We start from the raw sequence: 20,944 nt of genomic DNA on the forward strand, positions 1-20,944 counted from the left end.
GACAAATACCTGTCATCAGCATGGATTCTCTTTATTCCTTCCCCATGGAAATATCATTTTTTCCACCCTGTGCAAACAAATTTAGAAAGAGGATCCCAGGACTTGCCTTTCAGATGGCGACCAGTTCAAATGGGTTCTCCTGATGCTTCACTCACTCCCTAGATCATGACCCTGGCTTGTAACATTTGTTCCCTCATTCCCTGGCCACGGCTGTTGTGGGAAAGAAGACGTGCAAAGCCTTTGATAGCAGGAAGCTTCCTGTCCCAGGCAGGTGGGGAGGCAAGAAATGGGAACTGGCGCTGGAGCCCTCCCCCTTGCAACTGTCACTGCAGAGCCAGCAAGCAAGGATGAAGGATGTGCCAGGATAAAGTTAATTTATTTTATGAGGTGGACAGGGTATCCCCTGTCTCTGGTGTGACAGTGCAAGTACAAACTGCCCTCTACTCAGTCTACAGTGCAATGGGAAGCTTCAACCCTATGTATCTTCTCTACTCCCCACCAGACTCATGCATCCCTCTGTCTCTCCAAAGATGAGTTTTGAGACACTAACGGGATTTCAGGAATGCTCAGGTTCTGTGGTCACTTTCCAGGAATGAGCTGGTCAGGGCATTTCCAGGTGCAGACTCAGGGCAGTGGAGGCTCATCCTGGTTGCCCCACATGCAATGCTGCACACACTTGACCATACAGGTGGGACCCTGCTTCACCATGGGACATGGTCCATCACAGGAAGGAGCAGCAGCCAAAGATGCTGGCAACAGAAATATCTCTGCTTTAGCCATTCATAGATGACAGACACTGTGAAATTGAGCCTCCTGAAGAAATGCAGCTCAATAGAGCAGCTATTAGTCCTTGAATAGATGACAAAATATTTTAACCTGCAAAGCTTCCTATAGCCAGTTTCAGGATACCATAATAGGATTCTGAGGAACTTTTCATGTATAGTAAACCCAGTTCAGCAGTGCGACACACATAGCTACGAGAGGATTGTTTACGCTGTAAAGTAATTGTTGATGTTTGTGTTCCTCCTTGCAGACAGCTATGGATTTCATAAAATTACCGTGCCTGGTAGCAATTGGCATCCTTTCTCAGCAACAGTTTGTGTCTAGTAACTGGCATCCTTCCTCTGCAAAGAAGCCAAGAAGTAAATGATCATGAAAACTGAACTGTTTATATCCTACCTCTACATAAGTGGAGAAGCAAGCAGATTGCAATGCTGCTGAAATACGGCGAGCTTGCATTACTGCCTCGGTGGCACCTGTTTGGTGTGTAAAGTAAACAGGAGACTACAGTCTGCAGACCTCTTGGGCTGACAACTCTCAGATATGTGAATTTAGTCTTTCTGAAAAGCCTTGGAAAATCTGAGTTAAATGGGAGAGAAATAAATAACCATGAACCAGGCAAATGAATTGTGGGTTCTTGTTACCAGAACAGATCGTTTATGATCTTGGTTCTCCTCTTTCACAAATAAATGTTAATCCTTGTAGCACCAATGAAATCAGGGGATTTATCTTTCTGCACGTTTAGCATGAGAAGAAAAATCACCAAATACATCAGGAAAATTCCCTTGCTTCCTTAATATGAGAAGGGGAAGATTAATATCACTTATTCTGCCAGGAATAAAAGAGGGCTGGTGTGCAGCTGTCAATTTTAAGTGTGCACATTAAGAATCTCTCTAACCTGGTTTGAAGAACTGCTTCTGTAAAGCAGTGTTGCTGCTACTCAGTTTAATGAGAAATCGGAGGAAAACCTGGAGTGATACCACACCACAGCACTAGGATTATAGCTAAGACACAGAGAGGATTCGTGCTACACTATATTCCTTAACAACTGCATTTTATTAGCAGACTACAGTGTTTGCAATACTGATGTAAAGCCTGTGAAGTCCTACCTTAAGGCTGCAGCACATGTACGTAATTTAAGAGCTGCAAATTCCTCAAAGAGGGTATGAAAGCAGGAAAGAAATAGCCTAAACCTGATTATTTGAGACTGGTCATCCCCACTCTCCATCCTATGCCACCTGGTCCATCATTCCACTTCACCAGGCATCAGGCTGACTTAGTAGACCAATTTTTGTTCAGTTTTGCAGCCCTTATCTACCCCTCCCAGTTTTTCCTCCTGCCATTCATCTGTGCAAAAGCCAGAAACAATCTGGTACAAAGTGAGCAGTAAAACACCAGAATTAGGAGGTGCTGCTTGTATTTGCCATGTGAATCCATCTGGATATTTTTTTCTTTTTCTTGATCACCCAGCCCTTATAGGGACCCCGTTTATTAAACCCCAAATCACTAACACATGCACGCTGAAGAGCAACATGGGCAAAACAGGTTAAACATGACAGTCACCAAGTTTAGAAACAGCACAGGCCTGTTGCCCAGCTCCTGGGCAGATGAAATTATGCTCCCAACTTGGATGTCCACAGGTCCTAAAGGAGTTTCCAGCTCTGCGGTCACCTGCCAGCATTAAGGCTGCTGAAGTTTGAAGTTACATCTATGTAGCCAAACACAGAACTTGTTCTCCCCATGGAGCTAAGAAATGCATTTTTTGCTCCCAAAAGTCACAGAGTATTTGGTAGAAAATGGCAGTACTTGTTCTAATAAAAAACAATGGTCCTGTGAATACTTAGCTGGATAAAGATACCAGAAATCTGGCCCTTACAATTCAGAATGGTGAAGGCTAAGGCTGGCCAGAAACCACAGCTGCTCAGCAGAGGCTGTTAACAGCAAACACTCCCCTGGAACCAGCCTGCCCTGGTATTTTCTCTCATTTTTAATATTGGTGAAAAAAAACCTTTGCCAGACCAATATCATCACAGTCTGTAACTGCCGGTCTCTGCACAGGCGTTGGATGCTCTGCCAAATGTCATCCCTCAAGGAGGGACAGAGCAGTTTAGCAGTGCTCCTTCAAGGATGAATCCAGAACATTTTAAGTGTTTGAACTCCAGCCACAGAGGGGCGAGTCATGTTATTTCTAATGGCTTCTGCGCTGCTGGCCTAGGATCTTTTCCCACACTGAGCAACACACGGCCCATAATAAAACATAGATTCATTATTACAAGGCTTGACTCTTAAAATTAGTCTAAGTGTGAGAACTTGGCAAAAAGATGGACTGCCAAAGTTAATTTAGCCTGTTATCAATTCAATGGGCTTAAATAGGCAGTAAAAGTGTTTCTTAAGTGTTCATTGTTGAGAGTTCAAGCTAATACCTTCTGCTAAATTGCATTTTGAAGTTTAATCACAATCTACTTTATGTTTCTTTTGTGTAATTGGGATATTTCCATGATATGATATGAAGAACTCAAACTAATGGGCTTTGATGGAAGTTTAAATTTTGGAAGTTTGCCTTAAAGCGCAGTGAATGAGGCTGCCTGAAATAATCTGGAACCTTTCACCCAACTAAGGTGTTAATATTTTGATCATGAAAAAATTATCATATTATTACAGGTAATAGCAACAAAATAACCATGATTTTAGATTTTTTTGGGTTGGACCATAATCAATGGGAGTAATATCAAACCCCCGACCCATGCTCGCATGCCCTGTCTTTCTCGGCACAGGAGCTGCGGGGGAACTGGCTGCTGTTCATTTCGTCCAAAACGTTACATGTTGGCATTTTCTTTACCTAAGGGAGAAACAGTGAGAAATGCTCATTTCTGGGCAGCATTTTGCTCCAGGGAGGAATATGGATACTGGGAAAAGGCACCCAGTAAGCTGTGACTGACACGTAGTCCATGGTCTGGGCACTTGTCCAAATGCATGTTGTCAAGTGCGCTATGCCTGATATCGGTTCTTTCAATGCCAGGCTTTTTGGGTTTTTTTCTCCCCCCTCTTTCTCCCCTCCATCAGCTCCCTGTGTTTCCTGCACCTTAGGCATTATGCTGTAGATAAATATATTTCCCTGCCACCCTGTACTGAATCAGCACCCTAAAACCTTTGTTCGCAGTGTGACTGCTCTAATCACGTCAGCAGAGTTCTGAGATGGAGTCTTCTCCTTTCTGCCCCATCGTGCTGAAACAAAATAAACACAAATGTCTTTCTATATGTAGAAGCAAAGATGAGGACATAGGTGCTTTAAATCTGCTGTTGTGATTTGTAGTCATTTTTCTAATGGCCTTGCTGCTTTTCTTCCAAAGACAATAAATACAGAAATGTTCTATTTTATTGCTAAAAGTAATTAGCAAATAATTGAGTTCCACGCAGTTTTCAAGAAATGCAAAGCAAAACAAAACAGTTAAAAAAGGGAGAAATCCAGGCAAATTATGTATGTAATAACACTGAAACCCCCCCTGCTATCCTACTTAATAATCAGAAAAATATTGGTGCACATAAAGCCAGCAAAAAGAACGCTGTAAGATTTATTGCGTGCTGCATGCATGTATACGTGTGGGCTCACTCTCCTGCCAGTAAGAACTGGGGAGTCATCGACAGAATTCAAAGATATTCTATCCAGTTGCACTAAAAAAGAACATGTCCCACAGACTGGAACTGAAAACAGACAGGATATAAATACTGTTTGAAAGGGCATTACAGTTCCTGACAATAAAGTATATTTCCTGCAGTAAAAGGCTGAAATTAATGTACCCTGTCAAACAAACACATGACTTCATGGTATCTCTGATTTATAGATGTTAGAATTATCAGGAGCATAAGACATTGTCACAAACAATTTTATATCAAAATCTTTATGCACTGGCGTTTTTATAGCAATTTTCAATAATTTCAGCTACCCTTATGTCAACCTGGAGTAATTCTATTGACTTTTACAGAATCACTTCAGGTTTAGGAGCAGGTCTGTAATACACAGAAATTGTACAGTAAATTTTCCACTGTATACAAAGGAAACAGATGGGGGTCCAGGTGCAGATGGTGAACTCTCTGCTACCTGAGACATTTCATTCTTTTTTCTGTCTTACAAATGATGTATCATAGCTAAAATAAACTTACAGGCTCTGTGCAGAAATTAGTGGTTGAAGTCTTTGACTCAGTGTTATGAGAAAGCCAAACCATGATGATCCCAATGGTCCTCTCTGACCTCAAAATTATCAATCTCTTACTGGTAGAAAAAGGCAAAAAAAGTAATCAGAAACATTTTCATCTCATCCAATGAAATAAAATGAGTCAGTAATTCTGAAATAAATATGGGGAAGAAGAAAATAAAAGCTTGGAATTTTGATTCAGGGCAATATAGAAACTGTAGTATTGAATAGAGAGTGCGGAGGCAACCAGTTCTGTCGTTGGCATGCACAGAGGCAATTACTCATCTAAAGTCTGAAAATCTGGTTTTCCTGGGAGATGCATGTGGTGGAGCCTAGGCAAAGGTATGTCTATATATACATGCGTACATACATACAGACATACATATGTATATATATATATATATATGAGGGGAGCACTGCCAAGCGAGAAAAAAAATGTGACTATCATTGGGAAAGCGAGGCGTGCTCTGGAGCAACCAATACTCAGTCAGTGTGCAAACTCCAGACAACGCACACCCCTTGGGTCCCCTGTGCCCACCCAGACCCAAACCCCTTGAAAATCACAGCAGAAGTGTTGCTCTGCCTTGCAGGGGTCTAGGGAAATCACACTGGGAAGTGCAGCTGTGCAGGTGAGAAACTGGGAAAACCCTGGGAGGCACTAAAAGACACTGTCCCCTTCCCACAGGCACTATTCCCTGCCAGGTCACAGGAAGGTGAGCCCGAGCAGGCACAGCAACAACTCTGCTATTTCAGGATTTCTGCAGCCAGGGGTGAGCCTCAGACAAGAGGATGGGCCAGCCCTCCACCTGCTTCGCAGTCTCAGGACGGCACAAACTGGCCAGAGTGGGAGCTGGGATGTGGTCAGGGCAGTGCTCCCATGGTGTGTGCCGCGTGTCGAGCAAGGGGTAAGGAGCTGAAGCTGCAAAGCGCTCCGTCCCGGCAGCAGGCAGCCAGCACTTTCCGTATGACCCAATTAGCCACTCCGTCGGAACAAATCAATAATGGCATTTTCTGAAGACAAGCAGGCAAGTGCTGCTGGCTCGGCACTGCGCTGCATGTGAAAACACAAAGGTGTTAGCTCTGCAGAAAGCAGCATCCATCCCTGGCTTTGTCACCGCAGAGAGGGCAAAGTGAGGTGTGGCCAAGAGCCACTAGCCACCGTGGCACGGATTTTCTTCTCAGGGGCATGCTATAGACAGATCAAGTTGAGGGCTGTAGTTTCAGTAAGGCAGGCCGTGTAGTAATTACATAAATGTAAGAAAGGGAGAAAGCAATAGCAACCCTGTCGGGCTGACTCAAACAACAAGGAAAAGGTAGAGCCATCTTCTAAGGTTATATTAATAAAACGTCCTGACTGTAGGAACTCATCAATGCAGAAAAGGATCCCAATTGTGTGCGGAAAGACCTGGGTGTCATTGAAGTCTGAGGTAACAGAAACAAGCCAGAGTCCAACAGTGAAAGTGCAGGACATCATACTTCGGGGACTGATTGAGGATACCCAGCGTTATTTATCTGGAACCTTCTTTTAGTCCGTTGATCACAGGATTCCTCTGAACCACAAAGTGATGTCACCGAGAAAAAGGCACACACTGAGCTGTGGGCACCTTGAAGGTTAAGCAATACTAAAGCAGGTAATTTTAAGATTTAATCTTTGGACTTATATATCTAATGTAAATGGTACAAACCCCGCTGATGTCTGAAACTTTCAATGTAGTTGAATTGCAGGTAAGTTCTGGTAGGATCCACTGTGTTAGGTGGGCTGGACTGTGCACACTGAATTGTGAACTGTCCCCATAATCTTACTCCTTCAGGAGACTGAAAGCTGATGTCACATATTAAAAGATTGTCTTTACAAGCAATTACAAGACACTCTGCGGAGTTTCAGGAAAATAATTTCCACATTTTAAACACCTAGGAAGCCAAAATAAGAACCCAAAAGAATCTTGAGAAGATGCAGCCAGCATGTTGCTGCTGAGATTTTGTGAGCTGTTTTCCTGCAGAACAACCAATATTTAAATTATACATCTCAAAGATGGGGAAAATGGAAGACAGCTATTCTTGTTCTCATTATAAGGCTAAACTTATCAAATCCTGAAGAAATCTTCTTCATCTGGACTGACAGGGAAACACCTCCCCAGCACTATAGAGCAGGGCAAGGAGGGGGGGTTATGTAAAGACATAAGCTAAAATGTTGCAGTGATGGGCATCAAAACGCGTATCACACAACAATGACAAATGAATTTTTGTCGCTCAGCTTTTCTTTCTGATCCTCTCACCATTTGTGTGGGCTGCAGGCATGTGTCTCCTGGCTCTCCGAGCCAGCAGAGCATCTCACTTACATCTCAGTAATCAAAGGAGATTTAGAATCTATCAGGTTGGGCTCGCTCCTTCAAAACCCTCTCAATGACAGTGCCACAAATCGGCAGCTTTCAGGAAGACGGCTGCTGCCAGTGTAAGCTTTGATAATAGAAATGGCAGCTGAAATTTAAACTTAGACATTTCTATTACTCAGAGGAAAATGTGCAGTCACAGAAGGGTTGCTCATCATCTGAAATTTCAAACTGCTGCATGTAACACTGTGGGGCCCATTTCTCATAGCCACAAGGGCTTACTTTAGAGTAGTTTTGTGACTTTTTGGGAAGAGACCGGCATTGGTACAGGAGCTGTAAGCTGAGCTGATCATCACCCTGAAATACCCCACTGGGATCAACAGCTTTGGGGTTCTGCTGGAGACCAGCCTCCCTTTAGCCTCTCTGTCATGACAGATGAGTCCAGACCGATGTGAGTACCCAATGCATAGAATATGGTCCAGGATCCTCAACTGACAGAGAAAGTGTAAAGGACACGCAAGGATTGTGTAGGTTCACCGAGCCATGCCCTTGAGAAACGTACATACATATACTCCCCCTATAGTCCCTTTTTATGCATCTCCTTTCGCATCCTATCCCCTGCTATTGCACCAAAATCAACATGCATGAGGAGGACGGCATGTTCTGGCAATGTTGCCAAAGGGGCTGCTAAATTCCAGGTCAGCCAACAACTTTAAAGAGAAGCAGGGCACATCATTGTCTTCTCCTGAGAAGCAAAATGTATATACACATTCTCTTTGTACATACTAAAATGTTTAAATATGTAAAAATATGGATTATAATTAGAGGAAAGTTAGAATAGATTTGAATGTTTAGCGTACCCTTGGTAATTCTCATTTCATTTCTGCATGATGCCCTCCACACAAAAAGATACTTCACTGTAATTGTGCCCTTTCAGTGCAATCATGTAAATTTTGCTCTTGTTTGCCTTGTTCATCCTTTGCAAGCTCTGCTGTGGTTATCATGGCCATCCTGGAGGGAAGGAGGTGAAGACTCCCATGGAGCTGGATTAAAGATGCTGGGAGTGAGTGGGGAAGTTTATTTCTAAGTCCCACATGGCTGCCCTTGATACAAGAGCTAGTACGCTGTAATGCCCACAAGTCTATATTCAGGGAATGGGGATTTCATACTGACCTCCAGGTGAAATAATTTCTTCTGCAGTAACCTATGTGTTGATCAAGAGATTTTTTTTTTGTGGGTCCAGAGATCATACGCTTTTGCAATGGGCATCATTACAAATGACAGACTTTTGGGTTGTTTAGGGGTTGCTTCCTTATGGCTCTGTTCCTTATGGAGGGATTTACAGCTGTGCAAATCTATTAGGGTTTTGCAGGAAAGCAGATGCAAAGCTCATCACACAGTTACAATTTCTGCTGTTGAGCTTCTTCCTATTTTTGTGTATTTATTATGCCAATGTATTTTGAGTCTTTGAGTTGGAGCCCCCTTGCATGCACACATTTTCCTCTCTACAAATCTGATAAAATTGTTCGCTGCCTGTATGAACTTGCTTCTTGTTTGGACCTTTTCAGCAGCAGACCCTTCAGGCCTGCAGACAAAGGTTGCAAACCATTGATCAGGGCTAAGCACAGCAGAACAGCAGTGACCTGCAACAGCAGCTTGTCAAAGCCTGGAAAACACTATTGACAAAGCTAATTAATAGATTTCTCTACTCCACGCCTTCTAAAAAACAAAACCAGAACTCCAGAATGAAACACATTTACACACTATTGAACGTTTTTACACTAGTCAGTATTTGCATATCAGCTGATACTAAGAAACCCATCTACTATATTGATATTTCACTTTCCAGGTGTACTCTGCTTGTAGGTTTAACTAATGCAACGCTGAGAATAGAGAAGGACTTCAAAGAAAAAAAAAGAACGTATTATCCATGCCACCCACACTAATCCACAGGTCATTTCAATGAAAGTGTTCCTTGAAAAAGATACAAAAAAGTCCCTAAAAGTGTTTATCAAAAATGTCAGACTGCTTTTTTGTGTTATCCAGGTGTCTGTTTGGATAGTAGGGCTTGATGATAAAGTTTTCTGACCCCTTGTTGTCAGCTCCTCAAGGGGATGATCAGTATGTAAGACTTGCTGGTAAGCAGATGTACCAACAGTGAAAAAAATTCTGCAATGGAACAGCAGAAATGAATGTTTAGCAGCTGATTTGTGCCCACCTCCTGACACAGAGTCCTTCCTTGGGGCTTTTTTAGAACAGCCCTTCCCTAAGGACAGTTTTGCTTTGAAACTCTCTTCCCCTCAACTGAGAGACTGGGGATCCCTCCTGACAGCTGGATGTGAAACAGGAGCCTGCTGAACTCTGCAGGTCTCAGCCGGCATCGGAGTATGCTGTATCAAGGCTGGACGGTCTGGAAAACATTAACTAGATATGGTGTATGAAGCCAAGAGGTAAAGCTGGTAGAAAGGAGAGAGGGAGAGAAGGAGATAAAGAAAAGCGTTTCTGTGAAGACTTTTCTTTGTTTCACACCAACACCTCTCACCGTACAGAATTTTTCAGCCTTTACTACTGGCTGCTCTGGGGAAAACATAAATCTGCCATATCACACCAAAAACAGGCAAATAACTATTTTTTTCTGTCTGAATACATACAATTACCTATCTTCTCTTTCTCTGGTGCCTCTGTCTTTTTGGATTTTTAAAAGAACTGCCTGGCCCTCAATACTTGCTGTACAAATCAAACCAAGCCGTTGCCCACGCACACTGAGAAAATCCCCTGTCACAGTCAGAGGACCTAAGATTTGTTCTGCAACATTCCCATGATTCAGCTGAAAGAAAGAAAAAAGAGTCTTCTGTGTGAGAAAGGGTTTAATTGCTTTGGTTAGAAGGATTAACCTAGAGAAGCACAAAGAATACAAAGAAAGGGAATGGCTCTTGTTGGAGACTGAATTTTGCTCTTGGATATGCATCTGTAACTTCTTCTGAAGTTAACAGCGTATCAAAGGCAGGATTAGGCCATGGGACACTTGCATCATGAGCCATGGATCCTGACCAAGGGTGGGAACAAAGGCCATCTCTAATAAGCTGCAACTAGTACACGATTACTTGCCTACCTGCTCCATTTCCGTAAAGGTGCTCTGCTCCTCGTCTTCCTCCTCGATGTCTGACTCACCCACAGCAATAGGAACACAAATGGACAGGTCAGGATTGGTCATAAAATCATCATTGTCTGTAATTCCTAGGTGTTTCTCCCCATTTTTATTCATCCCATCCTCAGCATGGTTCTCTTTGTGATTCTCCATGTCTTTGCCAAGCTCAGCGGCTGTGTGACTGTTCACACAATTGTTAAGGGCACCTGTATTCTGGGCAGCAAGCTTCATCATCGCCTTCTTTTCAGCCGTCGTCTTGGGGTGCCGGAGGACGTTGCAGCAAAAATTCCACATGGTGTGTTTCATGTACTGAAGACCCCTGTTGATCCTAGCAAAAGCAAGCTGCAGGTTGTTCATCTCCCCATCCTCGTCTGGTGCTGAGAGGTTGTCAGCGCTGAAAGAGCTTAGCAGCAAGGCAAGGAACAGGTTGAGCACCTGGAACGAATAAAGTTAAAAGGAAATCAACGACCCTTACATTTGGAAGATGGATGTTTGGTCTTGGAAGCAGAAGGGTCTGAGTCTCATCTCATCTGTGTCACTGTAACACCACCAGCGTTCGTGGAACTATGACTAATTATAGGTGGTTTCAGTAGGAAAAGGAGGTCTGCAGGCATTTCCAAACACATATTTTCAGGTGCAGAGGCATAGCATGGACAATAGCACACTCCAACATCCCCTTTCCCCCTCCCACACCCCAAAATACAGAAAAGAAAATACAAAGCTCAGAAACAGAATATGGGATAAAATTTCCATTGGAAGCTACATAGTGTAAATGTTCTTATAAATGGTAGTATAATGAATTTCCTGTAATTGCCAGTATTCCATCTTGGAGAAAATCACTAACTGCAACCCCAATTGACATCAAGAAAGGTACTGCTATATATAAGGAAGAATTTTTTTTATGATGAGAGTGGTGAGGCAATGGAACAGGTTGCCCAGGGAGGTGGTAGGTGCCCCATCCCTGGAAGAGTTCAAGGCCAGGTTGGACGGGGCTCTGAGCAACCTGTTCTAGTTGAAGATGTCCCTGCTCACTGCTGGAGGTTGGACTAGATGACCTTTAAATGTCCCTTTCAACCAAAACTAATCTATGATTCTATGATAATGTTAAACAAATGCATGGCACAAACCAAATATTACATTCTAAGCATTTGTATTTATTTTCACAGATAATCTTGATTTAAATATCCTCTGGGACATGAAGAAAATCTGTTGTGACTCTGAATAAACACCTAAGAGGTCACACAGTTTCACAGTCTTTTCCCACCAGGCAAAAGCAAGCCATCACAAACTGGATTAATGTGGCCAGCTCTGAGCAGGGCTCACCCGCAAAAAGCAGGCTCGGTCCTGGAAATGCTGCTACTAGTCAGGAAAAAAACTATTTGAAAAATTTTACAGGTGTATGAGAAGATCCAAACTGAACTGGAGACTGTCAATTGGCTTTCTCTTGTTCCTGCAATTTCAGAACTGTCTACCTTTCCTGGTAGGGCACAGCAAGATTAGACACAACTAACATACTTGGTGATTTAAATCTCTTTTAACCTTCCCTCCCCCAGTAAATACAACTTTATCAAATAAATAAAGCCACCGCCTTCTAGAAGGCTATTCCCAGTAATATATCTTGCAAGCTGAACACCGCTTGCTGTGTGCGGGACATTACACCTGCTCGTGGTCTGAGCAGGAGTGAATTACAGCTTTTGGGCTGGATTGACAAGGGCAAGAAGCTCATACCAGATGTGATGCCTGGGATGACAGGAATGGGGCAAAGGTGATTTAAACCGATATCAGCTAAAATATATTTACCCCAAATACACTAAGAACAAATTTCCTGGTATCAACTCATGTGCTGCCTGTACAAGGTGGGTGGGTGCCAGCTCTGTAGCATTGCAAGGGGGAGATCAGTGCTGCAGCACTTGTGCCATTTTAGCAATAAAATGGACTTTGTGAGGATATTTTCTCTGTGATCTCTTAATGCTACCAGAAATACTTGTAGGTCCTCTGGCTTCTGTCTTTCCGATAGTATTTTAAATTTATAAAGTCTGCTAGACCAAAACAAACAGTACGAAATGTACTTATATTTAACCGGACCTTACCAAAGAGCCATAAGCTTTTGCTATCATCCCCTCACCCTATTCCCTCTTATTTCAAATATTTAGAATAGATGAGCTGGAATTTTGAAAATCTGGCCTTAATCACTCTGGAGACAGTGCATTTGAAGTGGCCTGTCAGTTCTGCTCTGTAAAGTACTCTTTGCAATCACTGTGATTATAAATGAGAGCAGTTGGTAGCACAGCAGATGCCCATATCCACTACAAACTACCGAATAAACCATTGCTGCACTGAGCACTATCCTGCTCTAAAGTGAGATTAAAGCTAATTGTTTCTTAGCTGGTCCATCATACTGGACTGTCACTGACAGCTTGTGTGGGTCTCCTCTTAATCATTGCGGCAGTCTGGTATGAAACAATCTATTATTTCATATTCCAGTCGGAGGTATTACAAGTGATGTTGTCTGATATGTAGTTGAAAACCAGAGCACTGGACACACTGCCGAACAGGTGGGAGCCCATCGGTGAAGGAGTTCCTGGGAGAATCACTTTAGCCATTTTCAACCAAGTTTGATAGAAGTATGGGGTCTCAGATGACAAGCATCCTGAAAATAAGCATATGTCTAGAGAAGAGACACTGCCCAATTCACCAGTGCAGACAGAGCTTGGAACAAGCTACAGCATGTCTCCTTCCCAGTGGCAACCTAGGGACATGGGAAGGAGCTGGAGGAAGAGAGGGAATAAAGAAATCCAGAATAAAAATATTCTGAACTTTATAGGTTCAATTCAGTTACCTTAACAAAGGTATCTACTGTTTTTGAGATTTTCTGAGACATCTGCACCAGACCTACAGGAGATGTGCGTCCTCCTAAAGCTCCAGCTATCATCCAGCCAGGGCATGACAGTTGCAGCAGGCAATCGACTGGTGGTGGTTGGGGAACTGAATCACTCTTCAAGGATGGCAGCTACCTCCAGACCCACACACCAAAGCTTGAGAGTCTAATGGGGTATCTAAGCCCTGTTTCAATCAAAAGAAAACAATCACGTAGACAACAGAGCCTGATCAAATCCAGGTGCCCACCTTTGGCTGCATGCATCTGCCAATACGCAGTCACCTAGGGCCAACTGACCCTAGCATGCCCAAGTCATCTTGAGGCAGGTGGCCAACAGGACACACTATTATGGGAAACCTGTGTCCAGTTGGAGGCCAGGATGGATAGCTTACAGTATCCCCAGTGATGCTAAACAAAACTGAGTCAAGCCATAGAACTCTGCAGACTTTAGTGGCAGCTCAGATGTCTTCTCCGTACATGAATAACTTTACGTAGGTACCCAAATTTTGTTCTGAAGCTGAATTTCCTCCTATATTTCATTCATTCTGCTGTTCACAGAATACCTTGGTTGAAATGCCTTGTTTTACTTTTCTGTGTTTATTTCGGATGTCAAACTACAGTTACATAAGTTTATCCAGATACACCTGCAGGTGTATATAATAGGTGGTAACATTCTTAGTATTGTTATTTACCATGGATTATTAAGGCAATGTTGTTTGCTTCCCAGAAATGCAGCTGACATTTTGCACAAAGAGCTATTTGCACTTCATGCTTTTAGCCAAAAATAAATCTCAAATATAATTCTCTGCTTCCTTTATAAGCAGGTAACCTCAGAGTTGTATTGCTGGACGTTCAAACAGAGTGAACTGCTGTATAAGCACTTTATGTTTACTTATTCCCCCCATTTCCCTGTACACTGCATTTTCCAGAAAAATGTGTGCTCAACCCATGACACACCACATTTCCTGTAAAAGGTTACTAATAATATCCAGTTCTCCTGGTTGCTAGAGCAATGCTTTCAGTTTAAGTAAAAGCAAACTAAAGACTAATTCAGTTTTCAAAAGCAATGGCAGATTTGTAAGTCAGTATGGATCCCCTTAAAACGAAATCTGCTTTCCAGTTACACGGAGCAGCCAGACTCTGAAAGTGGGTCGGTTTTTTGGTCTTTGATGTAAGGAATCAAATGACAGATGCACTCAAAGAAACCCCAACTCCTTTAGCATAATGATGTTAAACATTTACCCTAATGACAATACAGCATGCTTTCACAGACTTTCTCACTCTTAATGCCTTTCCAAAGCTAGTGACTCTGGTTATGCTGCTATAAACATATATATCATACCATATAAACTTCCAGCAGCTTAATGTCAGGTGCCTCCCCAAGATGCTTAAGCTGGAGGGGTTTTCCTAGGATGTCTCTGCGTGATGGAGACAGTCTGGCATCCCAGGAGATGCTGAAGAGCTGAATGATCTCTGGCAGTGGGAGCATAAGCTAGGGTTTAATATCTTGCAGCTAGATTAAAGTTAGGACACTTACTGATGCAGGCCAAAATAACTAACATAGAAACATAGAATCACAGAGTATCTCAAATTGGAACAGACCCACAAGGATCAAGTCCAACTCCCTGCTCCTCGCAGGACTATGTAAAACTAAATCTAACAGCATCATCCCATGACTTGTCAAACCCAGCCAGGTGTCCAGAAAGTCCTTCTTGGCGTCAGTCTGGGACTCCATGCTCCAGGCCAGTGGTGGCCAAACTTTATAACCAGGCAACCTTTACCAGGTTAGAGGAGAGCTCGGGATGTTTCAGCCCCAGCCTGAGCAGAGCTGCAGCACACAGGTAGCAAGCCTGGCATTGTGCAAAGTGCTGTGCCAGTTCTGTGGCTGCAGCAATTGAAGAGCACAGAAGCATGAAGCCGTGAATTTAATTGCTGGCTCCTCAGCAATGGGGAGAAAGCAGGCTGCTGGAAGGACCCCTCCTCCCCAGGGAGTCCTAGGCAGGGGCTGCTGGTGGAGGCTGGGACCCACATGCGCTGCCATAGTGGGCTGTAGTCAGAATACCTCAGCTCCATCACCTCCTTTTATTTTGGCCAACACAAGACAAAAGCAGACCATTTCATTTCAGATGACACCTTCTCACCAAAACCTCCTTGAAAATATTTCCACAAACTGTTGCTGAAGTTAAAAGACACTTGGAGCAAAAGTGTCTGACTACTCCCTCATTTGCCTTCAATTCTTGTACTTAGCTTGATTTGGGGAAAATGGAGGAATATAGATCATTATGTATCTAACCTTCCACCTGTCATTCAGTCAAACAGCACGCAGCCCTGCAGTCCTTCTGCACTCCTGCAATCTGATTCAGCAATGCATTCACTGCCCTGCACCCTCACTGGTGTCACCCAGACGGAGGGCATTTGGCACCCCACTCAGCACTGCGCCAAACGTCAGCTGGAAACCCACTGGAAAGTCTAAGGCCATTTCTTAGCTGATTGAAAATAATTCTGGTGGGGTTTTTATTTAGCTAGGAGCAAGAATGACATTGCACCTGCACAGGTTCAGTGGCAGGTTTAAGCCATCCCCAAGGTGAGGTCCTCAGCTACTGGTCTTCTTTGATTGCAGAGGATCTCATACGAGCTCACCCATACAGCTTCTCCTGTAGTGGAAACCGTCTTGACCACACACTGCCAACAAAACAAGTAACTTTGATTTTCAAACCCCTGATCCTTTCCCCTGTACGAAATTTAAATGAACTTTCACACTCAGCAGCCACTAAGGCCAGACATTCTCATCTATCTGCCCAGACCACACAGGACAAACCCTAGCAGGCTGCAACTGAAGATGGGGTCACTGGCTGTAAGGGGGAGGTTCATAGAGCAGAGCAGTTCAGAAGCAGCTCTCCGAGCACTTGTTTGCTTGTAAACGCACAGGACACTTCAAAGAACCGCAGATGTGTACCGTTCTCTCATCTGAGGGAGACAGAGGACGGGGAGGACAGCTACAAGGGACTTACATCACCTGAGGGTGCTTCCCTGTAGTAGAGAAATCTCCTAGGAGCCAGCTAAGCAGGTTTCTCTATAACAACAGGGTCCAGAGCAGAAAACATGCCCCATCAGTGAATTCTGTCATGCAAAAAAGAGAGCAGTTAAACCCAATTGTATGCCTGTGGCAGCCCACTGTCACCGCTGTCACTCAGCTGCACAAGAAAAGCCCAGACAGCACAGCACGGTGAGGCACCTGCCAGGATCACCAGCTACTCATCTCATACTTTATTTTGTGGATAAAACAGGACCCATACACCTCAGCCTATTCAGACCCACTTCTCTGGCAGTGCCTGTTAAACACAGACCAGCAAGAAGCTCTTCAAACACTCCCTGAGCGGTGGAAAAAACTGATTTTCTTCTTTCCTGTTTGTTTTCTGATGACAATGGACTTCTGCACTGTTCTTTGGCTAGCACAGGTGGGAAAGATGCAGTTTTCTCTTTGGAGGCCTTGATGACTCCTAGCAAGCCTAACACAATATGTACCAATTATTTTATTTTGTTTAGTGTAGCAAGATCCATGAAGCTGCAAAGAAAAACTGCTCATAAAGGGGCTTTCACTACATCAAGGAAGTGTTAGATCTCAGTTTAAGACAGAGACTTGCAGTAATAGGTCATCTGGCCCATCTCTCTGCTACTGGAGGATTATCCCTTTCCTTGGAAGTGTATTTTCCAATCCTTTGTACATTTTCATCCCAGGGCAAAGTTTACCAAGGGGGAGTACTCCTGCAAAAAGCAATTTACATGATCAGTTATTTTCTATATTCCCTTTTCTATTTTTTCGGCTATTTGTGCTTGGATAAGAAGCTTATACCCTCCCAGCCCAGTTTCTCTTTATCCTGTAGTCAATCTCATAATCCCATTCTCATAATATCTTAGTTTCTCGCTGACAAAATGATCATGATACCCCAGGTATGGCATGAGGTCCTTGTGGTCAGGGCAAGTGGGAGAGGACACTGGTTGGAGCAAGGTTGACCTCCTTCATGCTCCTTGCCCCAGATCAGCTAGGAAAACACACTGAAAGGGGGACATGGATTCCCTCTCTTGCAGCCATAGAACTTCCCAAGTGGACTGTGCTTGATCCTACAAGGCAAGCTAGCCATTGTGGATGAAATGTTTACGGAGCACCATGGTACCAGTTTGTTGCAAGAGGAACTTTTGCTTATCAACTCCATGTTAATCTGTTTGGTAAAATAACTGATCTGTCTGTTTAAGTATAAGAAAATGCAATATAATAAAAATAACGCACCAAATTCAGCCTATTTCCCATGCAAAATCTGTCAACTACTTTATGGTGGCAATGAGAGTGGGTGTTCTCCAAATGAAAGAAATATGGAAGTAAATATGGTGGGAATAATTCTTTCATATCCATCTACTAAAAGTGGCTATAATTTCAGTGATTCCATGTGAATGATTTCCATTTTCCCTAAGACAGACGAGAACAAGGCCTGATTTTCCCCGAGCTTCACAGCTACCATGTGCATCCCCTGCCTTTGCAGAACAGTGCTTGCAGGCAGCGCGCTTGAGAAGCACAGCTTTGGGCACGGGTAGCACTCACACTGCCTTCAGGGGAGGCAAAGGCATCTGGCCTTCTCTTTATTGACAGGCTAGGTCCAATCCAGATGGTCAGAGGAGCCTGAGCCCCATGTGTCTCATCCTAAAACTGGTGGCTGCACAGGTGAGATGCAGTGAAGGAATCAAAGTGCCTTTTCTCCCCATTGACTGTGAGGAATGGTTAGGGTGCTGGCATAGCTCCAGCTGTCTTCATGGTAGACTCCAAAAACCAGTTGAGATGAATGCGTGAGCTTCCTCCCCCCCAGCCCATGAGTGGGTTTGTGGTATTGACCGTAAGGCTACGAGTCTTGCTGACTGTTCTCCACTGTGGGTATTGACACTATGTTTCCCTGCAGTTTCAGTGGTCTCCTGCACAGCCGGTTGCCCTTAAGTGGTACAAGGCAGAGAAGGGGTGCTGGGCAGCAGCTGTGCTTACCCCTGTTTGATGGTGTGTGCATGGGTGGGGGGAACAGTCACCCTTGCTTCGGAGTTTAAAGGGCATGTATAATTGATGGGGCAGATTCCTCAGCGCTGTTCTTGCCACTTTACGTGCTCCTTGAGTAATGGAAAGGTAGATTAAGCCCATTAATTATGCTTCACAGCACCTTTGTGTCACATTAGAATTCTTTGAGTTCATTCTAAGCTGCCACTCTTCCCTCCCTGTATTCTGTGGAGCCATAAGGCTGCACTAGCATCGGGGCATGTCAGACCTGGCATAGGTGCATCCCATCGAGAGAGGGAGGCAGGCAAAGGGCACCAGCTCAACACTGCTCTTGCTGCCCGTCTGACACTGGATCACACAATGAAAATGCCTCTCCAAAGGGGGTGGCTGAACTGGGAGGGGAGGCTGGCGCTTCCACAGCTCCTGTCTCACCAGGACCAGCCCCTAGCCTCTGCCTCTCCTCACCCCCAGCCTCTGCAGCACCCCAAAAGCAGGCACAGCGAGGGGCCTATGTCCTTGTCACTGAAACACAGACATGAGGCAACCCACGATGCTTCTTACCACAACCTGGTGGATTCCTCATCCTGCCAAGTCTTTTTCATGTGTTATCCACCTACATGGGTATTAGCAAGCACACAAACTGTGCCACTCCAAGTGCTGGTCAAGAACTACTGAACTGAATTTATATTAATTTTTTTAATTGATGACTTTCAGTGTTTTTTGAAAGTAATTTCCTTAGAAGTATCAGAAGATGAGTGTCTGGAAACCAAGAGCTTCCTCAGTCACAAAGTCCTATATGAGAGAGGAGGGTGGGATGGTGAGTGAAGGCAGATAAATTCTTCCCGCTAGTGAAGCCACAGCATAAAACCAAACATGTTCCCACAGGCTTTTCATCAGATATCAAAACAACACTAATTCATCAGCATAGCAAGAACTCCATCAGAGCTGCTATGGACTTCTCTAACCACTGTCTAGACAGAAAAAAAGTGCTATCAGACAAGTCCAGTTGCAAACCTCTGCCAGCAAGACAGCTGTGCTCATGATGCTGGAGGCTCAGCACACCCCATAAGCATTAGGGAAACTACAGAAAGTTTATTGATTACAAACAAAGACACAATTACCGTGTGCTAAGTCAACAAAAGTGTTTATCTGTCACGGTGATGAGGATGTCAAGACAATTAGAGAGCAAGACAGTCCTGGATTGACTGAACACGCCTGAGTCTTTGCTGTTGCTGCTCCCTGCAAGGAGTGATGATAGGTGACAAACACCTGTATTATCCCTGGAATATTTTCACTCCTCATATGCAAACACCACCTCATCAACTGCTCTACCAATTATTGAACACAAGACACAAGAAAAAAACATTAATTTTGGAAGTTTAAGCTCTGTTATTCTTACCTGGAGACCACACCAGCCCTAACCCTGCATGACTGGGCTCATGTGAAGGACACTGCCCGGTCAAGGCAGAGTGAGATCCCTGGAGTCATCCCTTTAAAATTCAGATCCTACACCTCCCCTGAAAGGGGGACACCCAGCTGTGACCAAAGGTTGTGCTAACTCTTGCACTTAGTTATCTACAGGCCACCATGTCTCTTGGGCAGTCAGGACCAGAGACCAAGAGAAAGGGGTAATTCCCATTCACACATGGCAGAAAATATCTGGGAAAAGGTAAGCCAGAGAGCCAAAAAGATAATACATTCCTGGAAACAGAATAACAGAGAAAGAAAACCAGTGGTAACGGCCACAGTAAGTAATGACTTCCTTGCAGCCAATGTATTACACCAAAACAAAATCAATATGAGGGTAGACCCAGAGATTAGAAAATTAAACCAGAGAGTTCAAGGAATAATTAGTATTAGCTTTGCCTTTTTTTCTTCCTTTGTTTGTTTTTTTTTTGTTTTTTTGGGGTTTTTTTTTTGTTTTGTTTTGTTTTTTGGTTTGTTTTTTGTTTGTGTTTTTTTTTTTTTAACGTGGAGGGGAACATTGTTCCCTTTGAAATGTTGCTTTCTAAGACATTTCCCATGTTTGGTATTATAATTTGGGATTCATTATGGAATCATATATACCTATTAAGTGAAATGTGAAAAGGGGAATTCGGGAGGTGTAAGGAGGTTCTCATTTTTTGCACTTTGCAAGTGCAGATTCCTGGGAGGGCAGAACAGTGACAGAGCTGTCTGCCAGCCAGGAGGGCTTCTTTCAGAAAAGCTACAAAATAGATTTCTACTAGTAATTTTGAACAGTACAAAATCTTCTGCCTTCGCAGCAAAAAGCTGGGCTTGCAGCTTTCACACACCTCTGCTGGAGAAGAGGAGAAGAGGTCCCACTCAAAAGCAGGACAAACCCCTGCCTTTCATTAAAGAAACAGGGCAGGAGCATTTACCACCAGGAGTGCCAGTGGTTTCCAGAATGAGAGCCACCCTGCGCTTGCTAGGCAGGAGGTGCTGACACATACGCCTTGCTGCTGTCCTAACCAGTGACCCAATTCCTCTGCCACCATCTGCTCCTGGCTCCCACCGTGCCCCCAGTCAGCAGCCCATCCCCTTTGGTCTCTGACTGGGCTGTGGCTTCTTCTGCAGGTT

The 20,944-nt window shown here is 43.9% G+C and overlaps 1 protein-coding gene across 3 annotated transcripts in view; it reads right to left on the reverse strand.

Annotated features, from left to right (window-relative positions):
* Positions 1 to 20,944, reverse strand: part of LOC121087401 (sodium channel protein type 5 subunit alpha-like) — a 178,173-nt gene that overhangs the window by 63,059 nt on the left and 94,170 nt on the right. For all 3 annotated transcript variants that reach the window (XM_040592378.1, XM_040592377.1, XM_040592376.1), the window contains one exon: positions 10,416 to 10,886. In XM_040592378.1, the coding sequence (XP_040448312.1) occupies positions 10,416 to 10,886 (471 nt within the window). The remainder of the gene's footprint in view (positions 1 to 10,415; positions 10,887 to 20,944) is intronic.

Source organism: Falco naumanni, chromosome 4 (genome assembly GCF_017639655.2).
Source record: "Falco naumanni isolate bFalNau1 chromosome 4, bFalNau1.pat, whole genome shotgun sequence".
Lineage (NCBI taxonomy): Eukaryota > Metazoa > Chordata > Aves > Falconiformes > Falconidae > Falco > Falco naumanni.